Source organism: Somniosus microcephalus, chromosome 13 (genome assembly GCF_052327205.1).
Source record: "Somniosus microcephalus isolate GS21.2 chromosome 13, FLI_Smic_1.0, whole genome shotgun sequence".
Classification (NCBI taxonomy): Eukaryota; Metazoa; Chordata; class Chondrichthyes; order Squaliformes; family Somniosidae; genus Somniosus; species Somniosus microcephalus.
This window is the reverse complement of record NC_140999.1, coordinates 19,566,968-19,590,386: the sequence shown is the minus strand read 5'-3', so window position 1 is coordinate 19,590,386 and position 23,419 is coordinate 19,566,968. Positions and strand designations below refer to the sequence as shown.

At 45.4% G+C, this 23,419-nt stretch overlaps 1 protein-coding gene across 1 annotated transcript in view; it reads right to left on the bottom strand.

Moving 5' to 3' along the window:
* Nucleotides 1-5,966: 5,966 nt before the first annotated feature.
* Nucleotides 5,967-23,419, bottom strand: part of fgf22 (fibroblast growth factor 22) — a 185,536-nt gene continuing 168,083 nt past the window's right edge. Inside the window, exons 3-4 of the mRNA XM_086006023.1 lie at nucleotides 16,087-16,190; nucleotides 5,967-7,214 (exon numbers count right to left, since the gene is read on the bottom strand). Of these exons, the coding sequence (XP_085862149.1) occupies nucleotides 7,020-7,214; nucleotides 16,087-16,190 (299 nt within the window). The 3' untranslated portion in view covers nucleotides 5,967-7,019. The remainder of the gene's footprint in view (nucleotides 7,215-16,086; nucleotides 16,191-23,419) is intronic.

Sequence of the window (23,419 nt, the reverse complement as noted above, 5' to 3'; positions counted from 1 at the left end):
TCAGTTAGAATCTTTGACAGTCGACCAGGTGTGACGTCATCATCCTTTTTATCAGTCACAGTTAGCGCCTGAATGGAATGCCAATCCAGTTGTATTTTTCGGATCCATTCACGTCCCAGTAATGGTGGTCCTCCATCTGGTAGTATATATAGATACAGTTTCTGTGTTTCCTTGCCGTTGTATTCAACTGGCACCCTTATTTTTCCTCTGGGGTAGACTTTTTGCCCCGTGTATGTCTTCAATACAATGGACGTGTCCTTCAAGGGTATGTGTGAGAATAGCCGCTCATAGTCTCGTCGATTCATGACAGTTAGGGCTGATCCTGTGTCCAATTCCATCTTTACTGGGGACCCTGCTATCATGAGGGTGACCCAAATGGTTCGGTGATCCTCCTTTGCGATCACGTTGTGTAACTTTAGACAACTTAGTCTCCTGCTCCCGGAGTCCTTATCACTCTCCTGATCTTCCGAACTACTGTCTGTCAATTTCTTTACTTTCTTGTACTTTTCCTTAGTAGTTCTTGTAGTGTTGGTTTTCTTTCCCGACCTGCAGACTCTTGCTATGTGTCCCATTTTCCCACATTGCCTGCATACTTTGTCCTTAACCCAGCAGTCCTTCTGATCATGGGTTGTTCTGCCGCAGCGATAGCACTTTTCTGCTCCATACGCCATTTCGTTAGCGCTGTATTCCTGTGGTTTCTGTTGTATTTCCGCAGCTCCCCGTGCTGCTGCTTCGTAGGATACTGCCACGCTGAAAGTCTGTTCTAGCGTCAGGTCCTTTTCCGAAAGTAGTCGTTTCTGGGTTCCTTCACTCTGGAGCCCGCAGACAAACTTATCCCGCAAGTTGTCTGCCAGTCCTGCTCCGAACTGGCAGTGCTTCGATAACTTGCGTAGTTCCGTAAGATAGTCAGCATTGTTCTCATCTTTGTGCTGGTTTCTTTTATGGAACTTGAATCTTTCTGCTATCAGCAGCGGTGTAGGGTTTAGGTGTTCCTGTAAGATATTAACAATATCTTCAAAACTTTTCTCCATTGGTTTAGCTGGGGTAATTAAATTCCGCAATAGGCCGTACATTCTCGCGCCCATCAAATTTAATAATACCGACGCCTTCTTTCCATTGGCCACCTCATTGGCATTGCAGTACACTTCAATTCTTTCCACATACGTGGTCCAGTCTTCTACCTCGTTGTCGAAAGCAGTGATACTGCCACTCTTCGGCATCTTGGGTGATTTAAAATGGCGCCTCCCGCGCTTTTTCTTCTTCCCCAATGTAATAAAATGGCGCCTCCCGCGCTTTTCCTTCTTCCCCAATGGAATAAAATGGCGCCTCCCGCGCTTTTCCTTGTTCCCCTTGCTGCCACTCTGCTCCTAGCGTTCTACAGGGTAATGGCGGCGACCCGCGGCTTCGGCGCGTCTCACTTTTCCTTCCCCGCGTTCTATCCTCTCCACGCTGCCCTGTTCTTGAGCACCGACCGCGCCCTGTGCGCTCCACCCTCTCTCTCTCTCTCTCTCTCTTCCTCCCGACGACGCTGCACGGCCCCTTTGCAGAGCCGCTCGATCGAGCCCGAGCCCGCCGCAGTCCGGAAGGGTCAGTGCACTACCTGCTACCAGCACGACTTGCTGGAACACCTCGACTGGGGAGCCAGGCCGAGCTCTCCACAGCTCCCCTGCAACTCTCCGATGGATCCCTGGGCGGTTGCCCACGGTCGACGCCCGCCGTTCTGACTTCGACCTCCAAGAAGCTTCTCTTCAGGGAAAAGATCCCCGTGAGGTGATGCAGTACTGCAGGTGAGTTCAAACCTGCCCGTCGCCAGTGTAATGTCCGAGGATCAATAATACTCAGACTACAGGAGAACAATAAAACAGGTATTTACTGAACAGAGAGTAATTCAAGACTGAAATACAGAAGACTGCTGTGGCTTTATATACAGGGGTGGTCACTGCCGGTACTGCAGTATAGAATCAGTTCTTCTCTTAAAGGCACATACACAACAGTGTCGTCTGCAAATTTGAAGATATTACATCTAGTTCCCTTGTCTAGATCATTAATATATATTGTGAATAGCTGGGGTCCAAGGACCGATCCCTGCGGTACCCCACTAGTCACTGCCTGCCACTTGGAAAAAGACTTGTTTATTCCAACTCTTTGCTTTCTATTTGGTTGCACTCGTGGGTCCGAAGCCCCATTAAATGAGTGCCTTTTCCGAGTCTTAACGTGGCTCGTCCACGTTGCCAAAATCCATCCGCTAACCACAGCCAGAGTGGCCGGCAAAACCAGGATCTTATAGGGACTGGTCTGATCTTGCGACGGCCATACAAGTCAACCAACCGTGGAAGCCTCCACCGAGGTAAGTGAGCTGAGCCAGTACCGTTCAGTATGATGGTCATCCCTCATCATTTGATGTGTAACTTTTTGCGTTATGTCGTGACTTTACTGTTTAATCATCCGATCACAGATGCGGCTAGCTTATTACAATTGACCCACGTAATTATAATATATACAATCCATCAGTGATTAACAGACAGAAAAACTACTAACGACAATATCATCAAGTCAATACCTTGCCCCCAATCCCATGTGCCTTAACTTTACACGCTAATCTCTTATGTGGGACCTTATCGAAAGCCTTCTGAAAGTCCAAATATACCACATCCACTGGTTCTCCCTTATCTATTTTACTAGTTACATCCTCAAAAAATTCCAGTAGATTAGTCAAGCATGATTTACCTTTTGTAAATCCATGTTGACTTTGTCCGATCCTGTCGCTTTTTTCTAAGTGCTCTGCTATTACATCTATTATATACAAAGCAGATGGCTGTGGCATCAGAGAATGCAGCAGCCATTCTGTCATCTCTGCCATTGAGATGCCGGAACCTCCGAATCCCCAACGATTGAAGCCTGCAGGAAGAAACAAAGGTAAGTAAACTTTTTCTAACACTTTTCACTCACCTCACATACTTACCTCTCCACACTTGCACCCATCACTCACCTCCGCAGTGTACTTTTGGACCCCTCCAACCCCCGCAGACCCTCTGCTCGCCTCGCTGACCCTGGCGGGGTTTCCCAATGTCGGGAAGCCTGCACCTCTGCTGGAAAAATGGGGATAATCCTCTTAACTGCCTGTTAACTACCTGTTAACAGGCAGTTAATGGCTGTAATCCCCTTCCCGCCTCCAGGAGACGGGACCCGGTGCGGGTCGGGTACCCGCCTCCTGGGAAGATGGCACGGAGGCAGGTTGGGAGCGGGTTCGGCACCCGCTCCCAGTTTCTGCCATTTTCCCGGCAGTCCCGCCTCCATACCCGCCTCCCTGGAGCTGGCAAAATTCCTCTCATTGTCCCTGGCTGACTGGCCGATGAAGCTCTTGTGAAGCCATTTCTATTTGTATTTATATTATTTTGCTGGGACCACCTGCCATTATGGAAAGGTCTGTGCTCATGCTGCTCCCTCATTGGTGGAAAATTCGAAGTGCGTCTGTAACTTAACTTGGGCGAGTGCTTTTGGGTGAATTTAATTACACAAAATCAACTCTTAGTTTGACTGTCGTGGTTGATGGGTCCGTGTTTTGTATTGTCATCTTTTATATAGGGCCTGCAAGGCCACGTGGAAAATAACCAAGTGGCCTTCTCTTTAATCTCCTTTTAATTGAAGTAAAAGTCTTTCACTGGTAAGTTAATATGCAGGAATGTGCAAATTAGAGTATGAATGATTGATTTTTAGATGCTGGTTTCAGTCACAAGAATGAATTTGTTTCTGATTCTCTCAATAATGCCAAATGTCAGCTCAAATGCTGGGGCCCAATTTTCCAATGTACACAACACAAATGCAATTTGCACTCACGTTTTTGTGGAAATTTAGAAATACCACTTGCAACATTCACAGAACTTATTTGATGCAAGTTTGTGTACATTGACATAAATGCCACTCATTATCATGAATTTACATTGTGAAGACGGTCACTGGTCTTTCAAAAGCAGCTCATTCCTTCCAGGTGACATGTAGGTTGCGCTATTGTTGACTCATTAAGAGCAATGGGAAGAATTACTTGTATCTATGCTGTACATCCACAACTCCATTAAGGCCCAATTGTTAATGGGATAATCACTATTTGCATGGAACTTCCATTCTGCAGAACAAGGTATTCAGTATTTTATATGCTTGCAGTCTTTGGCCTTCACTTTCTTCCATCCATTTAAAGTGTTACATATAGAATGAATGGGGTTCAGACAATATTGCAAAGCCACCAGTTCTGTTTCACATCAACCACTGTAAACCTGGGGAGAAAAGTTAACAGGAAATTGTCATGAACATAAAAGACTGCGACGCTTATCCTAAAACTCTGGGACTGAAATACATTCGGAGGTGACAAAAATGCAACTTTGCAAACATGGCTGGAAATACTTGTCTCTCTGCTGCACCAACCGATGAAGCCAGCACGCAATGGGTATTATTTATGGGAATTGTTATTGTCATATCTGCTGGGCATGTTGGAAAGCATTTGCACGTAACAATTGTGCGTTGTGCTAACAACAAATCAACAAGTTGGCAGCTGTACGTATACACACTGCATGTGGATCATTACTTGATATGCAATGGGATAAGTGACATTCACTGCGTTATGAATCATCATTTTAATATAAACAAGGACTATACAATTTATTCCAAGTAATTGTTCTGTTGTGAAAACTTTTTAAATAAAAGATGTTTTTCTTTGGCTTTTTGTTTCTTTGTGAGCAGTTATGGGGCTCTTTCCTGGGTAAGAATCATTGGTCGCTGTGTATGGTGAAGAGGGATTCTTTGAGAGATGTCAAGATTAGCTTCCAATGAAATACAAAGGGCTTTGTGACTTACATCAGTACAATATGGGGAAATCTGAAATTGTGTACAAATATATATAAGTTTTGAAGTATGTTCTTTAGAAGGGACCTGAAATACTAGGGTCGCTGCTCCCCTGCAGGATGTGTGATGGGAGGGGTTTGACTTGCAGCTGGTGACCTCTGAGGTTATTAACCCTGCCCCAAATAATAATCACCTGTAAAAGTGCTCACCCCAAAGAAGTGCTGACAAAGCAAAGCAGCCATGGAGGGAGCCAGAAGTGCTTAAAGGGCTGAAGATTGAATTCCAAAGCAAATGTTCCTTTTCCACTGGGAAACGTGTTGCCATTATGTGTTAATTGACCTCCTGTGAATTGATTACCTTTACTTCTTAAGCTTGGAGCCTTGGGAAGGCCCAATATGAAACCCATGCCTGCTCTCAGCAGGAAACTCGCCCTCCCTCCCGCTGATGGGGATTAACAACGATTCTTCAATAGGATGAAAACCCGACTGATTCGAGGACCTCCCCCACGGGCAATCTGCCTGAATTGCACCAACCACACTTGCAGGAATTTCAACCCCAAGCTCATCTTTAGGACTGAGCTGTACAAGAACTGTAACGGTGTGAAATATGGGTATGTCAATGGGTACTACAGGTAAGGTACAATGTTAATTCTACAGCAAGCACATTGGGAGAACAGCCCTGCTCTTCTTCGAAATAGAGCCATGGGATCTTTTACGTCCACCTGCGAGGGCAGGCAGGGCCTTGGTTTAACGTCTCATCTAAAAGACGGTACCTCCGACAGTGTGGCACTCCCTCAGTACTGCGCTGGAGTATCAGCCTAGGTTTTGTGCTCAAGTCTCTTGGAGTGGGACTTGAACCCACAATCTTCTGACTCGGAGGTGAGAGTGCTACCCACAAAGCTACGGTTGACACGGTGGCTAATATTTGAAAACATGTTGCTGATTAAAGTTAAACAGCTGGGGAGGAGAAAAATTGATTGGAACCACACTAGGAGAAACATATTCCCTGCAATTGCCCTCAATATTTGCCATTTCCCCTACAAGTGCCAGTGATTTTTAACCAATTTATACTGTACCAATTCACTTGCACAAATATGGTGCTAGCACAATCAAAGTGTTCAGACAATGTGATACTGCAAGGGTGTAATTAGTAAGATACCACTTTATTCACTATGTTGTAAAAGAGTTGCAACACTCTAAGAAACACATCGAAAAGCTTTAGAAAGGCATCGTAAAACAATATCTCTTGCATGTGCTTTCTAGGAAAGAAAGAGATTTATTAAGTTGTTATGTTACATGAAAGCCAGCTTCCCCTGTTCTGAAGTGATGTAGGTGGTTTGGCAAAACCACCGTCAAGAATGTTCCATGCAATGAAACGTTTGATTGTATTAACCTAGGAATAACAGCACGATTTATAATTGCATAAATATGACCATTTCCTACAACACCATCAGCCTGTCCAACAGTCGCCTTGCAGTGTTGCCGAGCCCTTGTGTCAGTGTGTAACCGGAGAGTCACAAATCCATCTCTTCAGTGCTCACAGTAGATCAGTTTGGACTTCCCGCCCGTGGATCTTCCGTGATGGGAGTGCAGCTGATATGCAGTCCAGGAACGTATGGAAGATACCTTTTAATGGTTTACTTGTATGTAGTCTCTCTAAAAGCTGGTGCAAATTACAAATGCAGTCTTTCTTCGACTAGAGCATAGTCTTCTGTGCATTGCAACAATTCAGAACTTTGGTATTGGTGCTCAACAGTTATTTTGTTATTTCCCCCCCTTCTCCCCCCTCCCCACCCCAGACAGCATTGTTACTGCTTTTGTCCACACTCTAAGCCAAAAAATCAGCTTCTTTCAGGTTTCTTTTAGAAAAAACCAAATTGTTCCATTAAATCCTACTGCTTCATTCCTCTTGTCTATTGTGGCTGAAGGGTTTTCCTTTCCTTTACAGAAGTCCTAATGTTATACCAATGAAGAGGCGCTGTAAATGGTCCCAATAAAACATATATTTACAACAGTATATGCTCTGTTGCTTGCACAAGCTTTATGCAGAGGAAAGTAGCTCTGTATATGAGATCCACGATTTAAAAAAAAAGGAAAACGCGCATTTTTTTTTCTGTTTGAAGCATCAACTGGCAAGACTTGGTAATGATATAAGTTTCAGGGCACGTGGGCGCAAGCTGACTTCTAGGGCACCATCATGGGCAGAAAGTGTGCTGAGAGATGTTTTCTCCTTGTTTTATGTCCCCGGCGAGGGGACCCTTTCCCATTTAATGAGATGAACATTTGCCGTCCTTTGTGTTTCCACTTCAGCGAGGCGTAGGTATTGTAACCATTTTCTTCTATCCTTTCCTTAAACTTACAATTGTTGTTGTACTCTTCCTAGAAAAGAAAAAAAAAAGAATCAACGGTTGAAGACGACTATTGGACCACAGATTTCTTTCACTTTTTCTTCCTCGTTAGAAACATAGAAACATAGAAAATCGGAGCAGGAGTCGGCCATTCGGCCCCTCGAGCCTGCTCCGCCATTCAATGCGATCATGGCTGATCATCCAAACTCAGTACCCTGTCCCTGCATTCTCCCCATATCCCTTGATCCCTTTAGCCTTAAGAAATATATCTAACTCCTTCTTGAATATATTTAATGAATTGGCCTCAACTGCCTTCTGTGGTAGAGAATTCCACAGGTTCACCACTCTCTGGGTGAAAAAATTCCTCCTCATCTCTGTCCTAAATGGCTTACCCCTTATCTTTAGACTGTGACCCCTGGTTCTGGACTCCCCTGCCATCGGGAACATCCTTCCTGCATCTAGTCTGTCTAGTCCTGTTAGAATTTTATAAGTTTCAATGAGATTATGTTAGGTGCTGTGATGTCTTCTGTCGCCTCCATCTCCAAAATATGCATCCACGCTATCCAGGAAGAGAGTCTTGCAGACCTCTTCCCAGCACTGTGCCAATGGGACTCTATGGTTGCCCAGTATGAATTGTACTGCAGCAGGCCAGGGTGACTACAATTGGGAAATTATTTTTAATAATTGGGCAGCAAAACCGCAACAATGGGGCACAAATTACAGAGGAGTTTAGAAATGATTTATTTATGGAGAAGGTGCTTAGATTGTGAAATTCTTTGCCGCAAACTGTCTTTTTAAAGCAGAATTTTCAATTTTCAATTTTAAAGGCTTTGGCGAGGGTACAGAAGAGATTTACTAGAATGGTTCCAGGGATGAGGGATTACAGTTACGTGGAGAGACGAGAGAAGCTGGGGTTGTGCTCCTTGGAGCAGAGAAGGCTAAGAGGAGATTTGATAGAGGTGTTTAAAAATCATGAAGGGTTTAGATCGAGTAAATAAAGATAAACTGTTTCCAATGGCTGAAGGGTCGATAATGAGAGGGCGCAGATTTAAGGTGATTCGCAAAAGAACCAGAGGCGATATGAGGAAAAACTTTTTTACACAATGAGTGGTTAGGATTGGGAATGCTCTGCCTGATTGGGTGGTGGATACAGATTCAATAGTAGCCTTCAAAAGGGAATTGGATAAATACTTGAAGGAGAAAAAATTGCAGGGATATGGGGATAGAGCGGGGGGAGTGGGACTAACTGGATTGCTCTTCGAAAGAGCCGGATGGGCAGACTCGATGGGCTGAATGGCCTCCTTCTGTGCTGTACTATTCTATGATTCTATAATCCATAACTTCTTTTAAAAGGGAATTAGATAGTGGCTTGAAAATGCAAAAGGGTATGAGAGCGGGCAGCGGAGTGGAAAAAGACTCAGTGATTCGTGCAGATCGTGGAGAAAAATACCAAGATAAATTAGATGGGCCGAATGGCCTGTTTCTGTGCTTTAACATTCTATGATTTGAAAAGCATGACCATTTTCCCCTCTGTGATTAGGTTTGGCAGATGTGTCATCGGGGGTGGGGGAAGCGGGGAGAGAAGAAGGGCATTTGCATGAGGAAAAGTTCCCTTTCTGCATCCATACCTCCAACCAGGTCAGCTTAAAAGAAAAAGTAGAAGAGATGATTATATGTCTACAAGCAGGGTTGTCTCAATCCCAACCAGGGAGAGAGCATAAATGTTATGGAAGGGGATCAATGGGGTTTTTTTTTTAAGTGCAAAAGAATCGCTTTGCCACTTGTGTTCAATTTTTTAAGCTAAATTATGACAGTAAACTTGTTTTCATCTCTATTTCCAGCATTTCCTTCCCATTTGTTTTCCCCAAAAGGAATTGCTCACTACCTAGGAAGAATGTTCTTGCCATGGAGGGAGTGCAGCGAAGATTCACCAGACTGATACCTGGGATGGCAGGAATGACGTATGAGGAGAGATTGGGTCAATTGGGCTTGTACTCGCTGGAGTTTAGAAGAATGAGAGGGGATCTCATTGAAACTTATAAAATTCTAACAGGACTAGACAGACTAGATGCAGGAAGGATGTTCCCGATGGCGGGGGAGTCCAGAACCAGGGGGCACAGTCTAAGGATAAGGGGTAAGCCATTTAGGACAGAGATGAGGAGGAATTTCTTCACCCAGAGAGCGGTGAACCTGTGGAATTCTCTACCACAGAAGGCAGTTGAGGTCAATTCATTAAATATATTCAAGAAGGAGTTAGATATATTTCTTAAGGCTAAAGGGATCAAGGGATATGGGGAGAAGGCAGGGACAGGGTACTGAGTTTGGATGATCAGCCATGATCTCATTGAATGGCGGAGTAGGCTCAAGGGGCCGAATGGCCTACTCCTGCTCCTATCTTCTATGTTTCTATGTAAGGTCACCTCAGACTTCTCCACAGTTGTCACTGGCAAACAAGGCAGGCAAGTCTGGACTGTGCTATGTTTCCCCCTCCCTCATTCACATGGTGTGTTCCACTCTATCTATCTGCCCGCTCCCAGCATGGGAAAATAAGTTTAAATGACAAGTAGCCTTGTTGCTAGCTGACCAACTAATACAACCACACCACCGCCCGCCCACCCACACCACCCCCCCCCAACCCCAAAAAAAAACATAAAGAAAAATTTAAGTTGGAATAGCTACTCAATTCGCCGAGACTGTGATGTGGTCTTAGGCAGAACCTTTAATCTGCAAAACGTTACCAACGAGTAATTAATTTTAGTGTAGTCCGCTGACAGAATTTTCTGTTCTCAATGTTAAAATGACGTCGGTGGGTTTGCTCCATCACTTTTCATTGCATTTCAGTCAGGAGACACTGAACTTCATTTGAACAGACTGATAAAAGGTCAATGACCTCAAGATTTCAGCCAGTCAGCATATAGTTGACTTCAGTGTCGGGAGCAAAGTGCAAGATAGTGGTGCAAGGAAAATTGCAACTTTGTAACGTGGGGCTTACAAGGATTGGAATTCAAAGCATAGAGTTATCAAACTCATCTTTACAGATTCCAAAAGGTCAGCTCACAGTGCTTCAGACTGTAAGGGGCTCTGAATGAAAAGCAGTTTGAATTGAAATTACAATTGCTGCATTACATTGTGCTCACTGGCACGGCCCTGCTGGAGAATGAGGAGACCGTGTTCTTCCCAAACTATGACTCCCTAACTCACAGTCTTAAGACCGTGAAACATTTGATTGATAATGACGGCAGTCAGCAAGCACACCGGTACGCAGGCCGACTACTTCTAACTGCCTCAAGAGAGAGGCTGAATTGCAGTTTGCAGCTGAATCATAGACCTCAGAGATCCTACCCCTCCCAGCACCATCTCTGTTTCTCATCCCTGCATGTGGTTGTACATGTTACATAGAAATTACAGCACAGAAACAGGCTGTTCGGCCCAACTGGCCAATGCCAGTGTTTATTGTCCACATGAGCCTCCACCCTACTTTATCTAACCCTATCGGCATAACCTTCTATTCATTTCTCCCTCATTCACCTATTTAGCTTCCCCTTAATGCATCTATGCTATTCATAAATATAAAAATTTTGAATCAACCACATTCTTTATTATATACTTAAGAAATCGCATAATGATTGGTAGATTGACAGTTCTACAGCATGATTTAAGTAATAGAATTGGCCAACTCGGAGGATGAGGAACATTCAAAATGTTCCAGGAGCTTAAGGGTTACGCTTTCAGATTTCCTATTCAGAAAGTAACCAATAAATTAAACTTCAAATAGTGTGTAGGTGCTGCAGTCACATACTGTACTTGTGTTGTAGGCAATTGCTCATGTAATCTTTCACAAGCGTTTCAGAGGATCATAGATAGATAACTTTTGGCACAGAAATAATCTCAATCAGGAAGGCACACGGATGGTTGCTATGGGAAATGAAAGTGTTACACTGTGCTAGAAAGGGATGCTTTTTTGAGGTTGGGGTTCAGTCATCTCGTTGAAGGAGGGGCAGTTGAATGTTTGTGCTCATCACCAACAAGAGGACCATGTCCCCATTTCTGGTGCCCAGTGGGTTTTTTTATTCATTCACGGGATGTGGGCGTCGCTGGCAAGGCTAGCAATTATTGCTCATCCCTAATTTCCTTGAGAAGGTGATGGTGAGCCGCCGCCTTGAACCGCTGCAGTCCGTGTGGTGAAGGTACTCCCACAGTGCTGTTAGGGAGGGAGTTCCAGGATTTTGACCCAGCGACGATGAAGGAATGGCCGATATATTTCCAAGTCAGGATGGTGTGTGACTCGGAGGGGAACTTGGAGGTGGTGGTGTTCCCATGAGTCTGCTGCCCTTGTCCTTCTAGGTGGTAGAAGTCGCGGGTTTGGGAGGTGCTGCCAAAGAAGCCTTGGCGAGTTGCTGCAGTGCATCTTGTACATGGTACACACTGCAGCCACGGTGCGCCGGTGGTAGAGGGAGTGAATGTCAGCACCCAAGTCAGGAATCACTCAGATAAAGATGGCAGACATGCTGATGCATTTTCAGGTCGCAATGGTAATTATTGAGCACACGTTATAAGGTCTACCTTTGAGATTTGGGGGCCATAATTTGTTAAGAACATTGCTAATGTCCCATATATCTGAAGAGAACTTTACTTTGCAGGTAGATGAGTAATTCCTGATTTGAGTGCTGACACTGGACACCTGAGATGGGAAGTGTTCCATTTGTTAGTGACGAGCACAAAAAGTCAACTCCCCACTCCCCCCCCCTCAAAATAAAGACAAACCAATTCACTGCGTAATTAGTGTGGTAAAACAAGTACTTGTAAAATGTTGCTAAGATGTCTCCAGGATAGTCTGGTGTATTGTGCTCCAGACCAAAGCAGTAACCATGATATGGAAGCATGTGGTAAAGTAGGATTTTATTGTGTGTCAGGTTATGAAAGATGATCCAGACAATGCGTTTCCTTTGTATTTTGTTCTTTTGTTGCTCTTATTGGGGATGAAATTCATCACACTTACCAGTATCAGTGGCAGGTATCAGAATCCGCTCAACTGCAGGGTCGGGTGTGAAGTTCAGCAAAAGGCATTATTCTAACAGCTGCTAGCTAATTTACTAAATAAGTAATGTGGGCAGGGATAGGCTGATCTCCTTGTCCTTTTCAGTCAATAGGCCCACAAAACTTTGGTACATTACTTAGGCAAAGTAACAGCCCAGAAATGACAAAATCCGTGATCATGTTTCCTTTTATAGGGCAAAAACTTAACATTTTACAAAGAGAGGTGGCATTTTAGCAATACTGGCCAATGGAGGGGGGACAAAATAAGACTGGGTTTGTGCTTCTGGCTGAGCGAGTGCTGCAGTTTTGGAGGTGAGTTTTGGATAAAACTTTAAACCAAGTCTCCATCTGCCTGTTCAGATGAATGTAAAAGAAGAGCAACTCAGAGGGTTGTGAATCTTTGGAATTCTCTGCCCCAGAGGGCTGTGGATGCTGAGTCATTGAGTATATTCAAGGCTGAGATCGATAGATTTTTGGATTAATGGGGAATCGAGAGATATGGGGATCGGGTGGGAAAGTGGAGTTGAGGTCGATGATCAGCCATGATCTTATTGAATGGCGGAGCAGGCTCGAAGGGCCGTATGGCCTACTCCTGCTCCTAATTCTTAAGTTCTTATCAGGGTGACCTGGCCAATATTCATCCCTCAGCCAACACCACCAATACATATTAACTGGTTATTCATCTCAATCTTGTTTGTGGGATTTTGTTATAGGTAAGTTGGCTTCTATGTTTATCTACATAACAACAGTGACTACACTTCAAAAGTAATTCATTGACTGTGAAGTGCTCTGTGACATTATTTGGCTGTGAATGGTGCTATATAAATGCAAGTTCTTTCTCTTCCTATCGCTAGTCAATGAATCTTGTTGGAAAGGGTACATGTTTAGACATTGGGTAAGGACAGAATCAGGCTGGGCCTTCATGCCGCCCCCCTCTCAGTCAAGAATGGCCACATAAAGAATGGCCACTTAGATGAAGAAGGAGGGAGCTGTGGGTACTCTAGAATTGTCTGAGTGTCTTCAGGAGTAGAACATGGAAGGGAAATGGGGACGGGTGGTGAAGGAGGGGAAGTTTACACTAAGATTGTATTTTTATTTGCAGGTGGATATATCAAAATATATCATTTCCTTCAAATTGGATTTTAATTTACAATTTTTTTTTAATGTCAATCTTTGTACATTAAAATAGACAAAATATTTTGATATGTACCTATTGGCACAAGGTAATGATTAAAGTTAAGTGGCGTCCTCTCATTCACTGATGAAAATGTTAAGTTGCATTAATATTTGCTGCAAATACTGAATAAAATCAGTATTTGGCAGTTATATGTTGTATAACTCCCTTCAGAGATCACCTTGAAGATTCTCTAGAATCTGGGGACCCTCATTTGAAAACCTTTACTGTGAGGTTCCTCTGAATTTAGTGTTCCCATTTTTTTTTAGAAGACTGTCACATGATGTGTGGCCACTTAGCAATTGCAATGTGTAGTTGAGGAAAAATTATCGGCAACAGAATCTACAGACATGAATGGAAAAGTTTTTTTTTTTAAACGGCTGCTAGAAATCGGGTACGAGGAAAGCTCTCCCACACAAAGTGAAAGGCAGGGTTGGTACAGTTGAAATCGGGAACTCCCTTCTGTGGGGAAACACGAGTACCAACCTAGCCCCTGTTTCTCTGCGGCCCTGTTAAATATAAATTTTTAATACAATGGCCCGGAAAATTTGGTTCATGCCTGCTGTAAGTAGGGCATGACTGTGGCGGAAGGGCCAATAATTCAGCACGGGCCTGGTACGTGGCCTGTGCCGCTAGTATCAGTGAGACTTTCTTTGGAGTGGAACTTCTGCCTGCCCTAAACAAGGTCACCCGTGTCAGTGGGGACATGGCCGGGGACTCCCAAGCAGGAAGTTTCCTCAGCCCCAGCCTGGGAATCGGCCATTAGGCCAGGATACCAGATAAGAGGAGGCAGAACTAGGGCACACCTGGCTTTATAGGCCTAGGATCGCCTGGACCCGCAAAGATTTTGCCACAATATTTGTTCTTTTTCCACCTGCCAATGAAGTGGAGCAATAGGTTACTTATACTTTTTATTTTTCTGGGTTGATGGCACTGCCACGAACCCCCCCCCCCCCCCCCCGTGACTTTCTGGAGGATGTGAGGCCGCAGGAGCGGACAGTGGGTGGCCTTGTGTCTGAAAAGACAGACGACAGCCTGTACTTTGTTGACACAGGAGACGAAAAGAAAGATCTGCTCCATAAAAAGGAAAATTAAAGCCTCTGCGAATCGACCTAATTCTACGTTTGCTGTTTCCTGTCCCCATAATGGGGTGGGATATACGAGATGTGGCCATAGTGGTACAGGTGCCTACCAGGATCACGAGGATGTGGGGACCTTTCTCCCCCACCGACCCTGTATACTCTGATGGGGTCAGAAGCAAAGGTTCCTGATGCTTTCATTGAGAATAAAAGCCTGTGGATATTCGAGGCCAATGTCTGCATAGAAGTGCGCAATAGATTACATTTGTAGCAATCTGGATCTGTCAAATGAAATATTTCTGAGAGATTTTGGGGAAATGTTGCATTATTTCTGTATTAATACCTCAGTCTTTGGGAGCTACTCTACTTCTGTAGGGAAAATTTGAATGTTGAAGGTTAGTCTACTGCTAGGTGTAGGCTATTTTGATTATTCCTTTCCCATGAGTCAACTTTATGCTCATCATGGTATTAGATCTTAGTATTGGAAATGAACCACTTTCTATTTCCACCATTCCAGTATGAGCATTAAGTATTCTTGAATCTAATGCAGTGAATCCGTCTATTCTGGCTCAACAATGTGCCTCAGCCCCAGTGTTGGAAGAGCAGCTCTTACTCTGCAAGTTATGACATCTTCCATTTATCAAAGCAACCATCCTGCAGCCTCCCTGAGTGAGAAGACCAATTTAGGGGAAGTTTTGTGCTGTGGGCCAACATCCACTGGGAACTGGATTGAGTGCTCATGCTCATTTCACATAGGACCTTTACAGTCAACAGACAGGGGAGATGCTTATTGCATCAATCTGAGCTAGATTTGAACCCTGAAGGGTAAAGCTAGTGTGCCAACCCCAAGTAACTTCCCACCCATCTGCTGGTTTCCTTAAAGGGACCATACACAATTTTATTTTGACAGTTGATTTCTCAGTGTTTGACAGCATTGAGCTGCTGCAAACACTGACAATCACTGCACAAAGGTGACCTCTTGCACCCAGGCTCTCCAATGACTCCCTCCATTTGCTGGAATAGATGGCAGCTGCAGGTGAGCTGACAAAAGCGATCTGTCACTGGTGAGAGAGGTTCTCCCAATGAGGTGGCATTGGACATATAGTTGGATGTAAAAACTTGTAAGCTAAAGAAATCTGTAAATGTTTTAAAAATGCAGTAACCAACATTTTCTTTGCGCTGAAACTCACCATGTGCAACACTGCATCCTTCACATCACTCCTGCAGCTGTCATCTTTTCACAAACATTATACCAGACTCACAACATGCCGCACTTACCTGGCGTGGTGTCCGGATGTTGGGAAGCCCGACCCAGAAGCAGGAAAATCCAAAAACAGGCTGAAAACTGCTGACAAGTACCTGTTAATAGGCAGGTAATTGCCTTTAAATCCGCTTCCCGCTGCTAGGTGTCGGGTCAAGTCCCATGACACTTGGGAAAGCTGTTTGGAGGCGGGTTGACGGTGGATTCGGAACCTGCCGTCAATCAAATTGAATTTAACCTCTGACCCGCCCTCTGAGTGTCGGCAAAATCGCGGCCAGTGTTTTTTAGCGAGAATATTTAGGACCTAGTTTTATAAATACTACATGAAACTGTGATGTGTGTATAACCTTACCGTGCCGTATAGCTTTCCTTTCTTGTTCATGGCCAAATAAAAGCCAGTGTTGACCGCTTTGATTGCGACTACTCCAACATTAACTGACCTGATTTCCATTATGCCTGCAAATGAAAAATAAAATGTATTATAAGCAGGTTTCTCCCCCCTTTGACTGATAACCTTGGAGAGACATTGTCATGCGGTGGAGTTCAAGATATCACTGCGCCAATATTGCATGTCTATTGTTATGTGTGCTTACACTCGGAGTCAAAACTATTGCAAAAGTTTGCATTACAGCAGTATGGTTGTATTTTCTACATTCGTTTTCAATATAACTTTGAGTCTTTCTTAATTACAAACTTATCCCAATTAAGCAACAAGGTAGACTTTTCCAGCTGTTCCCTAAACTTACCCCACTGCCCTGAGCCAGCCCCCTTTTAAATTGACATGCATTATTAGTTGTGTTTCAAGAATGCAGTAAATCCAAACTTTGCCTGTTCAGAAAAATCTGCAATGTTAAACCTTAATGCTTCTACTAAACAGGAAGAACCCTGGCTCAATGCTTTTTGATTGGCTTGCATCGTTAATGAAAGCCAATTGGAAATAGCTTATATGCACAGGACATGTTTTGGCATTATATGTTTTATATGTCACCTGCATGTTTGGTACCATAGATTTTTGAGGCCTATTTTTAGATGTGGATTCCTAGTTATAGAAAAACGGAGTCCTTTGTCATGGTTTGAATAATCCAGGCTCTATACTGACAGATTGGGGTCCATTTTAACGTGTTCGGGGTCAGGTGGGGATGTGGGCGGAAGGGATACCCCGGGAGGAGCTCAGTGTTAACCCATGGGCCATTTTAACTCCCGGACCTCATTTGAATAAAGCAGGATAGTCTCCCGCCCTAAACTAGCAGGAGTGATGTCAGGGCAGGCGGGGGGGGGGGAAGCAAAAATAGAGTTCGGAGCCCAAGGATGATGGGGACACAAGGAAACGGTCCCCGGTGTAAAGCTAGTGCTGAGGAGGGGTTTTGGCAGCTAATTTTGACATTGGGAGTGAGGGGCAAGGCTGGGGCAGGGAGGTCCCAAGGACTCCTTGTTCGGCCCAGGGAGCACTCCTGCTCTTCCTGGCTCACAACGATTCTACAAAAAAGTTAATTTTTTAAACTTACCTTGGACTCTTCTGGCCATTTCCAACTCCTGTCATGGTTCGGCTGTCAGGATTGGCCTCATGCGGGCCTCCTGAATCCAGAAGTTAAAATGCCATCATGGTGCATCTTTCTACGTAAAGTAGGCCCCGTCTGGCGGGGGTGTGCATCTTTCCAATTCCTGTTCATGGGTAGGTTAAGATGGTGGGGCTGGAAGGCTTCGGGAATGCTGCGCAACCCTCCCCACTATCTTAACACGCTTGCTTGCACCATTCCCACCGGGCTGGGGGGTAGGGTGTTAAGATCTACCCTATTGAGTGAAACTCAATTTGTTCTACTGTAAAATTTTAGACAATTGCCTCCAAAAAGATATATTTGCCCCGTCAGCCAAATAATCTATATATATAAATCGGTACTTCTGTCTTTCTGTCTGTCTGTCTATCTGACTATCTGTCTGTCATCGCGTGTGCTTATGGGTATGCACTCAAAAGTTACAGGGCGTACCTACGCGCGCGTTACCTCCAAAGAAAGCTTACGCTTCCGAGACGGTTTTAAGCGTATTTACGTTTCGGCCGGGCTAAAATTGCGCCCGCGGTATCCCAAAAACCTTCAACATTCCGCTCATTAGCATCTCATTATCCGCTCATTAGCGACAGAGTGACCTCGAGCTCGACCAATCGTACGCCGGGTTGCTGGCGTGTGCCGCCGGGCCAATCGGTGCGCGTGTGGCCGGGCTTTATCGTTCTGAACTGAGGTGAGTCGCCGCCATCTTGATTCCAAACTTTTCCTTTCTTTTTCCCGCTTTCTGCGTCTTAAAAAAAAACGTTGCTTTTAAAACACATATTGTTTTAAAAAAAAATGATTTAGAAAGTAATTAACTTATCTAATCTCATTAATTTTCCTACCTTTCCCCGTTTTTCCAGGTAGGCCTAGAAGCCTCGGCGTCTCCTCCGCACCCACGCCCGAGCTAGGCACCTCCCGGCCCCACTCGAAGGCTGGAGGGCCGAGCCTCAGCCCAGCGCCGCTAGGGTGCGCGCGCAGCAGGAGCTGAGCCGTCTCTCTCTGCCGGGGCTTGCTGAGCGTCCAGCGTTACCCTGGCAACCGGGCCCGCCGGACGTCTCGCACAGCCGCAATCGGCGGTCTTCACCTCGGGGGGAGGTGGGGGCGGCCGCGACCCTCAGGGGGGGGGGGGGGGGGCCGCGACCCTCGGGGGGGGCCGCGCGCGCAGCAGGAACAGCTGAGACGCGGCGTCTCTCTCTCTGGCTTGGTCAGCGTCACGGTTGCCATGGCAACCGGGCCCGCCGGCCGAGAGAGACGCCGCGTCTCAGCTCCTGCTGCGCGCGCAATCGGCGGTCTTCACCTCCGGGGGGGGGGGCGCCCGCCGCCCTCCCTCCCCTCCCTCCCCCCCCGCCCTTCCCCCCTGCCCTCCCCCCTCCCTCCCTTCCTCCCCCCCCCCGCCCTCCCTCCCTTCCTTCTCCCCTCCCTTCCCCGCCCTCCCCCTCCCCCGCCCTCCCTCCCCCTCCCCTCCCTCCCCCTCCCCTCCCTCTCTTCCCCCCACCCCTCCCCTCTCTCTCTTCCCCCCAGTCGCTCTCTCTCTTCCCCCCAGTTGCTCTCTCTCTTCCCCCCAGTCGCTCTCTCTCTCTCTTCCAACAACAACATGCCCTCGAAAAAGCCTCGGCACCGCCGGGCACTTCAGCTATTTACAATGTAAGGACCAGTGGATGGTAGCTATGACTGCAACACTTTAAGGAGATCCAACAGGTCATTTCTCATGTAGTATGGGGAACGGCCTTTGGTCCTTGAGTCCACCAACAGATTGCAGTGTCTGGAATGCCATCAGCTTGAGGCTAACCTCTGACATTGCTCTGGTTAATGCTGAGTTAGAACAAATGAATTAACTTGAATTTACTACATTCCTCAGCTATTACTGAAAGGGTCCAAATAGATAATACTCTATAACATCACCAAGAGTGAGCTAGTGTTCCAAGTGTTCCATTAAAAAATGAGAAATTAATCATTGGATGAAAAATATGTCATTAACAGCAAACCCTGCTACACATTCCAAGCTCTACAAGGATAAACAAGCAACTCGTTTTCAGTTTTCTCAGATCAGTGGACAGAATTGCAGAATGCATTTCCCAAAACACTAGTAAAAATCCCAGGATCCTGTGTCATAAAACACAATTTGACTTGTTCGGCCACCGGTGGCTCTGGAGTTAACATTTGATGCTATAATAAATGTCGTATTTTGCAGATCCACTCCAAATCGTCAATTAAAGAAATGATTTTCATTCAATTTTTAATCTTTGGGTGACTATTTTCTCACGAATTTTCTCCACCATTTCTTCCTTTCCTCTTCTTTCCTGGAGCAGTTGACTCCTCGCTGGGTTACAGTTCACATTGACCCCTCGCTGGGTTACAGTTCACATTGACTCCTCGCTGGGTTACGGTTCACATTGACCCCTCGCTGGGTTACAGTTCACATTGACTCCTCGCTGGGTTACAGTTCACATTGACTCCTCGCTGGGTTACAGTTCACATTGACTCCTCGCTGGGTTACAGTTCACATTGACTCCTCGCTGGGTTACAGTTCACATTGACAACTCGCTGGGTTACAGTTCACATTGACTCCTCGCTGGGTACAGTTCACATTGACTCCTCGCTGGGGTCCAGTTTATATTGACTCCTCGCTGGGTTACAGTTCACATTGACTCCTCGCTGGGTTACAGTTCACATTGACTCCTCGCTGGGTTACAGTTCACATTGACTCCTCGCTGGGTTACAGTTCACATTGACTCCTCGCTGGGTTACAATTCACATTGACCCCTCGCTGGGTTACGGTTCACATTGACTCCTCGCTGGGTTACGGTTCACATTGACTCCTCGCTGGGTTACAGTTCACATTGACTCCTCGCTGGGTTACGGTTCACATTGACTCCTCGCTGGGTTACAGTTCACATTGACTCCTCGCTGGGTTACAGTTCACATTGACTCCTCGCTGGGTTACAGTTCACATTGACTCCTCGCTGGGTTACAGTTCACATTGACTCCTCGCTGGGTTACAGTTCACATTGACTCCTCGCTGGGTTACGGTTCACATTGACTCCTCGCTGGGTTACGGTTCACATTGACTCCTCGCTGGGTTACGGTTCACATTGACTCCTCGCTGGGTTACGGTTCACATTGACTCCTCGCTGGGTTACGGTTCACATTGACACCTCGCTGGGTTACGGTTCACATTGACTCCTCGCTGGGTTACAGTTCACATTGACTCCTCGCTGGGTTACGGTTCACATTGACTCCTCGCTGAGTTACGGTTCACATTGACTCCTCGCTGGGTTACGGTTCACATTGACACCTCGCTGGGTTACGGTTCACATTGACTCCTCGCTGGGTTACGGTTCACATTGACTCCTCGCTGGGTTACGGTTCACATTGACTCCTCGCTGGGTTACGGTTCACATTGACTCCTCGCTGGGTTACGGTTGACATTCACTCCTCGCTGGGTTACAGTTCACATTGACTCCTCGCTGGGTTACAGTTCACAGTGACTCCCTGCTGCAGAACATTTCACACTGTTCCTACTGGTGCCTTGGCCATTACCTTGATAATGAATGTTGGCAGCCTATTTGACGAAAGTAACAGCCCACCCGATTCTATCCTCACCTAACAACCTCACAGTGCACTTCCAGCAAGAGCCACTGGATAGTGATCAGGAAAGAGAACCTTGGCCAATCTTGCCCTCCATAATCGAGCAGTGAAGAGGACAATTGCAGCTCCCTTACAGTTGTCCTAGTTGGGAACAGGTAGCTCAGCACAGACAAGGGGTTGAACCTTGAAACTTTCTGCTCTCTAACGCACTGTCTAAATTTCCTGAGCCACTGGGGGAAGCTACACTTTTTAGATGTGGAATTTCCCTTTATGGCTACTAAAAGTCATTCAAAGAAACCTGGACTGCGATATGTAGAAAGTGTTTTTGGATTGGGGAAAGGATATTGATGAGCTCTTGGTTGGTTTGGCGAGTTTTGTTAGGTGACTAGCTGAGTCAACAAGGGTTCAGATTTTGGTCTCTGATCTGTACTGAGTTATCAGACCTCAGCTGGGGTGATGTAGTTCTCCTCAAGGTTCCTGAGCATGGGGAGGAAAATTGGCCATTTTTTTCTGGCTCCTGATAACATTCCAACATTCCCTGTTGGAAGTGTGCAGTTGTAGACAGCAGGCGAGGGCAGCATCTGGCCTTGCTCTTAAATAGCCTCCTGGGACTCGCTGTCAGGACTCACACACTATTAATGTTTTTGTTGGGTTTAAGCAACTGCAATGCACAGCCACAGCCAAGATTATCAGAGGTTTCATTTGCTGTGGTCTCCCAGTTAAAAGGATGATTTCAAACTAAACGTGAAATGTTAAAATCAGATTATCAAGTTTACAAGGAGCGCATCGATTTGCGAGAAGATGTGGTTGTTAATTTCAATGCATCATTAAGTGAAAAATCTTCAGAACATTTTATCTCGACAGAAAATGACAATTATCTGCCAGCTGAGATTTTACTATTGAAAACATGAGGGCTACAGGAGGTTAAGTCGCTACCCCCATGATTGTCCAATTGAAAGTAACTCGAGAGGAAGTTACATATATTGTATGCACAAAATGATTGACTATTTGTAATATAATAAAACCCGCATCAAAACAAACTCAGTTTCCAAAACTACTGGGGGCAGAAGACATGCCACTTGCGTTATCTGATGACCTATCATCACCTTGTTATGTATTTTTAAATTGCATCTCCACGCAACTGTCAATGTGTTGAATCTTGTAACATCTACAATCTTGTTGCTACAGGGTAGATGGTGCTATTTTATATGCCACCTTTCTTATCAATCAAATCTGAATGAGCTTCGCATGTCAGGCTGCATCCACATTATTCACAGTACAATACCATCCATAATTTTGCATTAATTGCCAATTGCCTAACTCCAACAAAGATGGGTAGCGTGTAAAATCAAACACACTCTTATCTGAGATTGGGCTTAAGGGCATTTGTGAGGTAGAGTGGGAAGAATTATACCCTGAATCTAACCCATACTAAGTCTAACTAGTGTGCAGCAGTGTGAGACCCTCTCAGGGAGTTCAATTTATGAAGCTGGACTTAATAAGTACTCATCGATTATAGATTGAAACAAAGGTTTCAAATAATGTTTTGAGAAGGTAGGTGCTCCTGTCTATAAAATCTCAAGAAGAATGAATGTGTAGAGCTGTCTCATAGCAGTGGGAGATACGAGACTCCCAAAACAAGCGCTCTACTCGGAACCCCGACACGACAGGAGAGCCCCAGGTGGGCAGAGGACACGCTTCCAAGGACACCCTCAAAGCTTCCTTGAAAAAGTGCAACATCCCCACTGACACCTGGAATCCCTGGCCCAAGAGCGCTCAAAGTGGAGGAAAAGCATCCGGGAAGGCGCCGAACACCTCGAGTCTCTTCGCCGGAAGCCAAGCGCAAACAGCGGAAGGAGCGCATGTCAACCCAAGCACCCCACCCACCCGCCCCTTCAACCACCGTCTGCCCCACCTGTGACAGAGACTGTAGGTCCCGCATTGGACTCATCAGTCACCTGAGAACTCATTTTTAGCGTGGAAGCAAGTCATCCTCGGTTCCAAGGGACTGCCTAAGAGAGAAGAGAGAGTGGGAGTACAGATTCACAGCTTGTAGTATTGATGAGGTGCTAGCAATCTCAGCGTAGTAGTGCAGTAATAACTGCAGCCTCAGGGTTTCACATATTGAATAGATCCAACATGAAAATGTTTGAAAATTAACATTTTGGTACAAATAAAGCAAACAAATGTAGACTCCTATAAGCTGTAAGCATTTTTATTTGTGCCTGTGCATGGGGCTTACTGTACTGGGTGTGGGTAGGTGATAAAGCATGAGTGGGAGACAATAGTAAGGCAAATGCTGTTGCCTGTAGCTCGTTGTCCAGCCCCAACAGTGGCTGTCGAATCCCAATTATGAAGGTCTGTACCATTGCTATTAGAAACCATCAAGATTGAAGCAGAAGGAAAAAAAAAACACAAAGTAAGAGTAGAAATGAAATGTGATTTTTACAGGTGTGACATTACAAAACAGCATCATGAAATTATTTCAACTGGCACGAGTGGGCTAGGGAACCTATTGAAATACTCGGTGTTCTTTTCTCGCTAAAGATACTA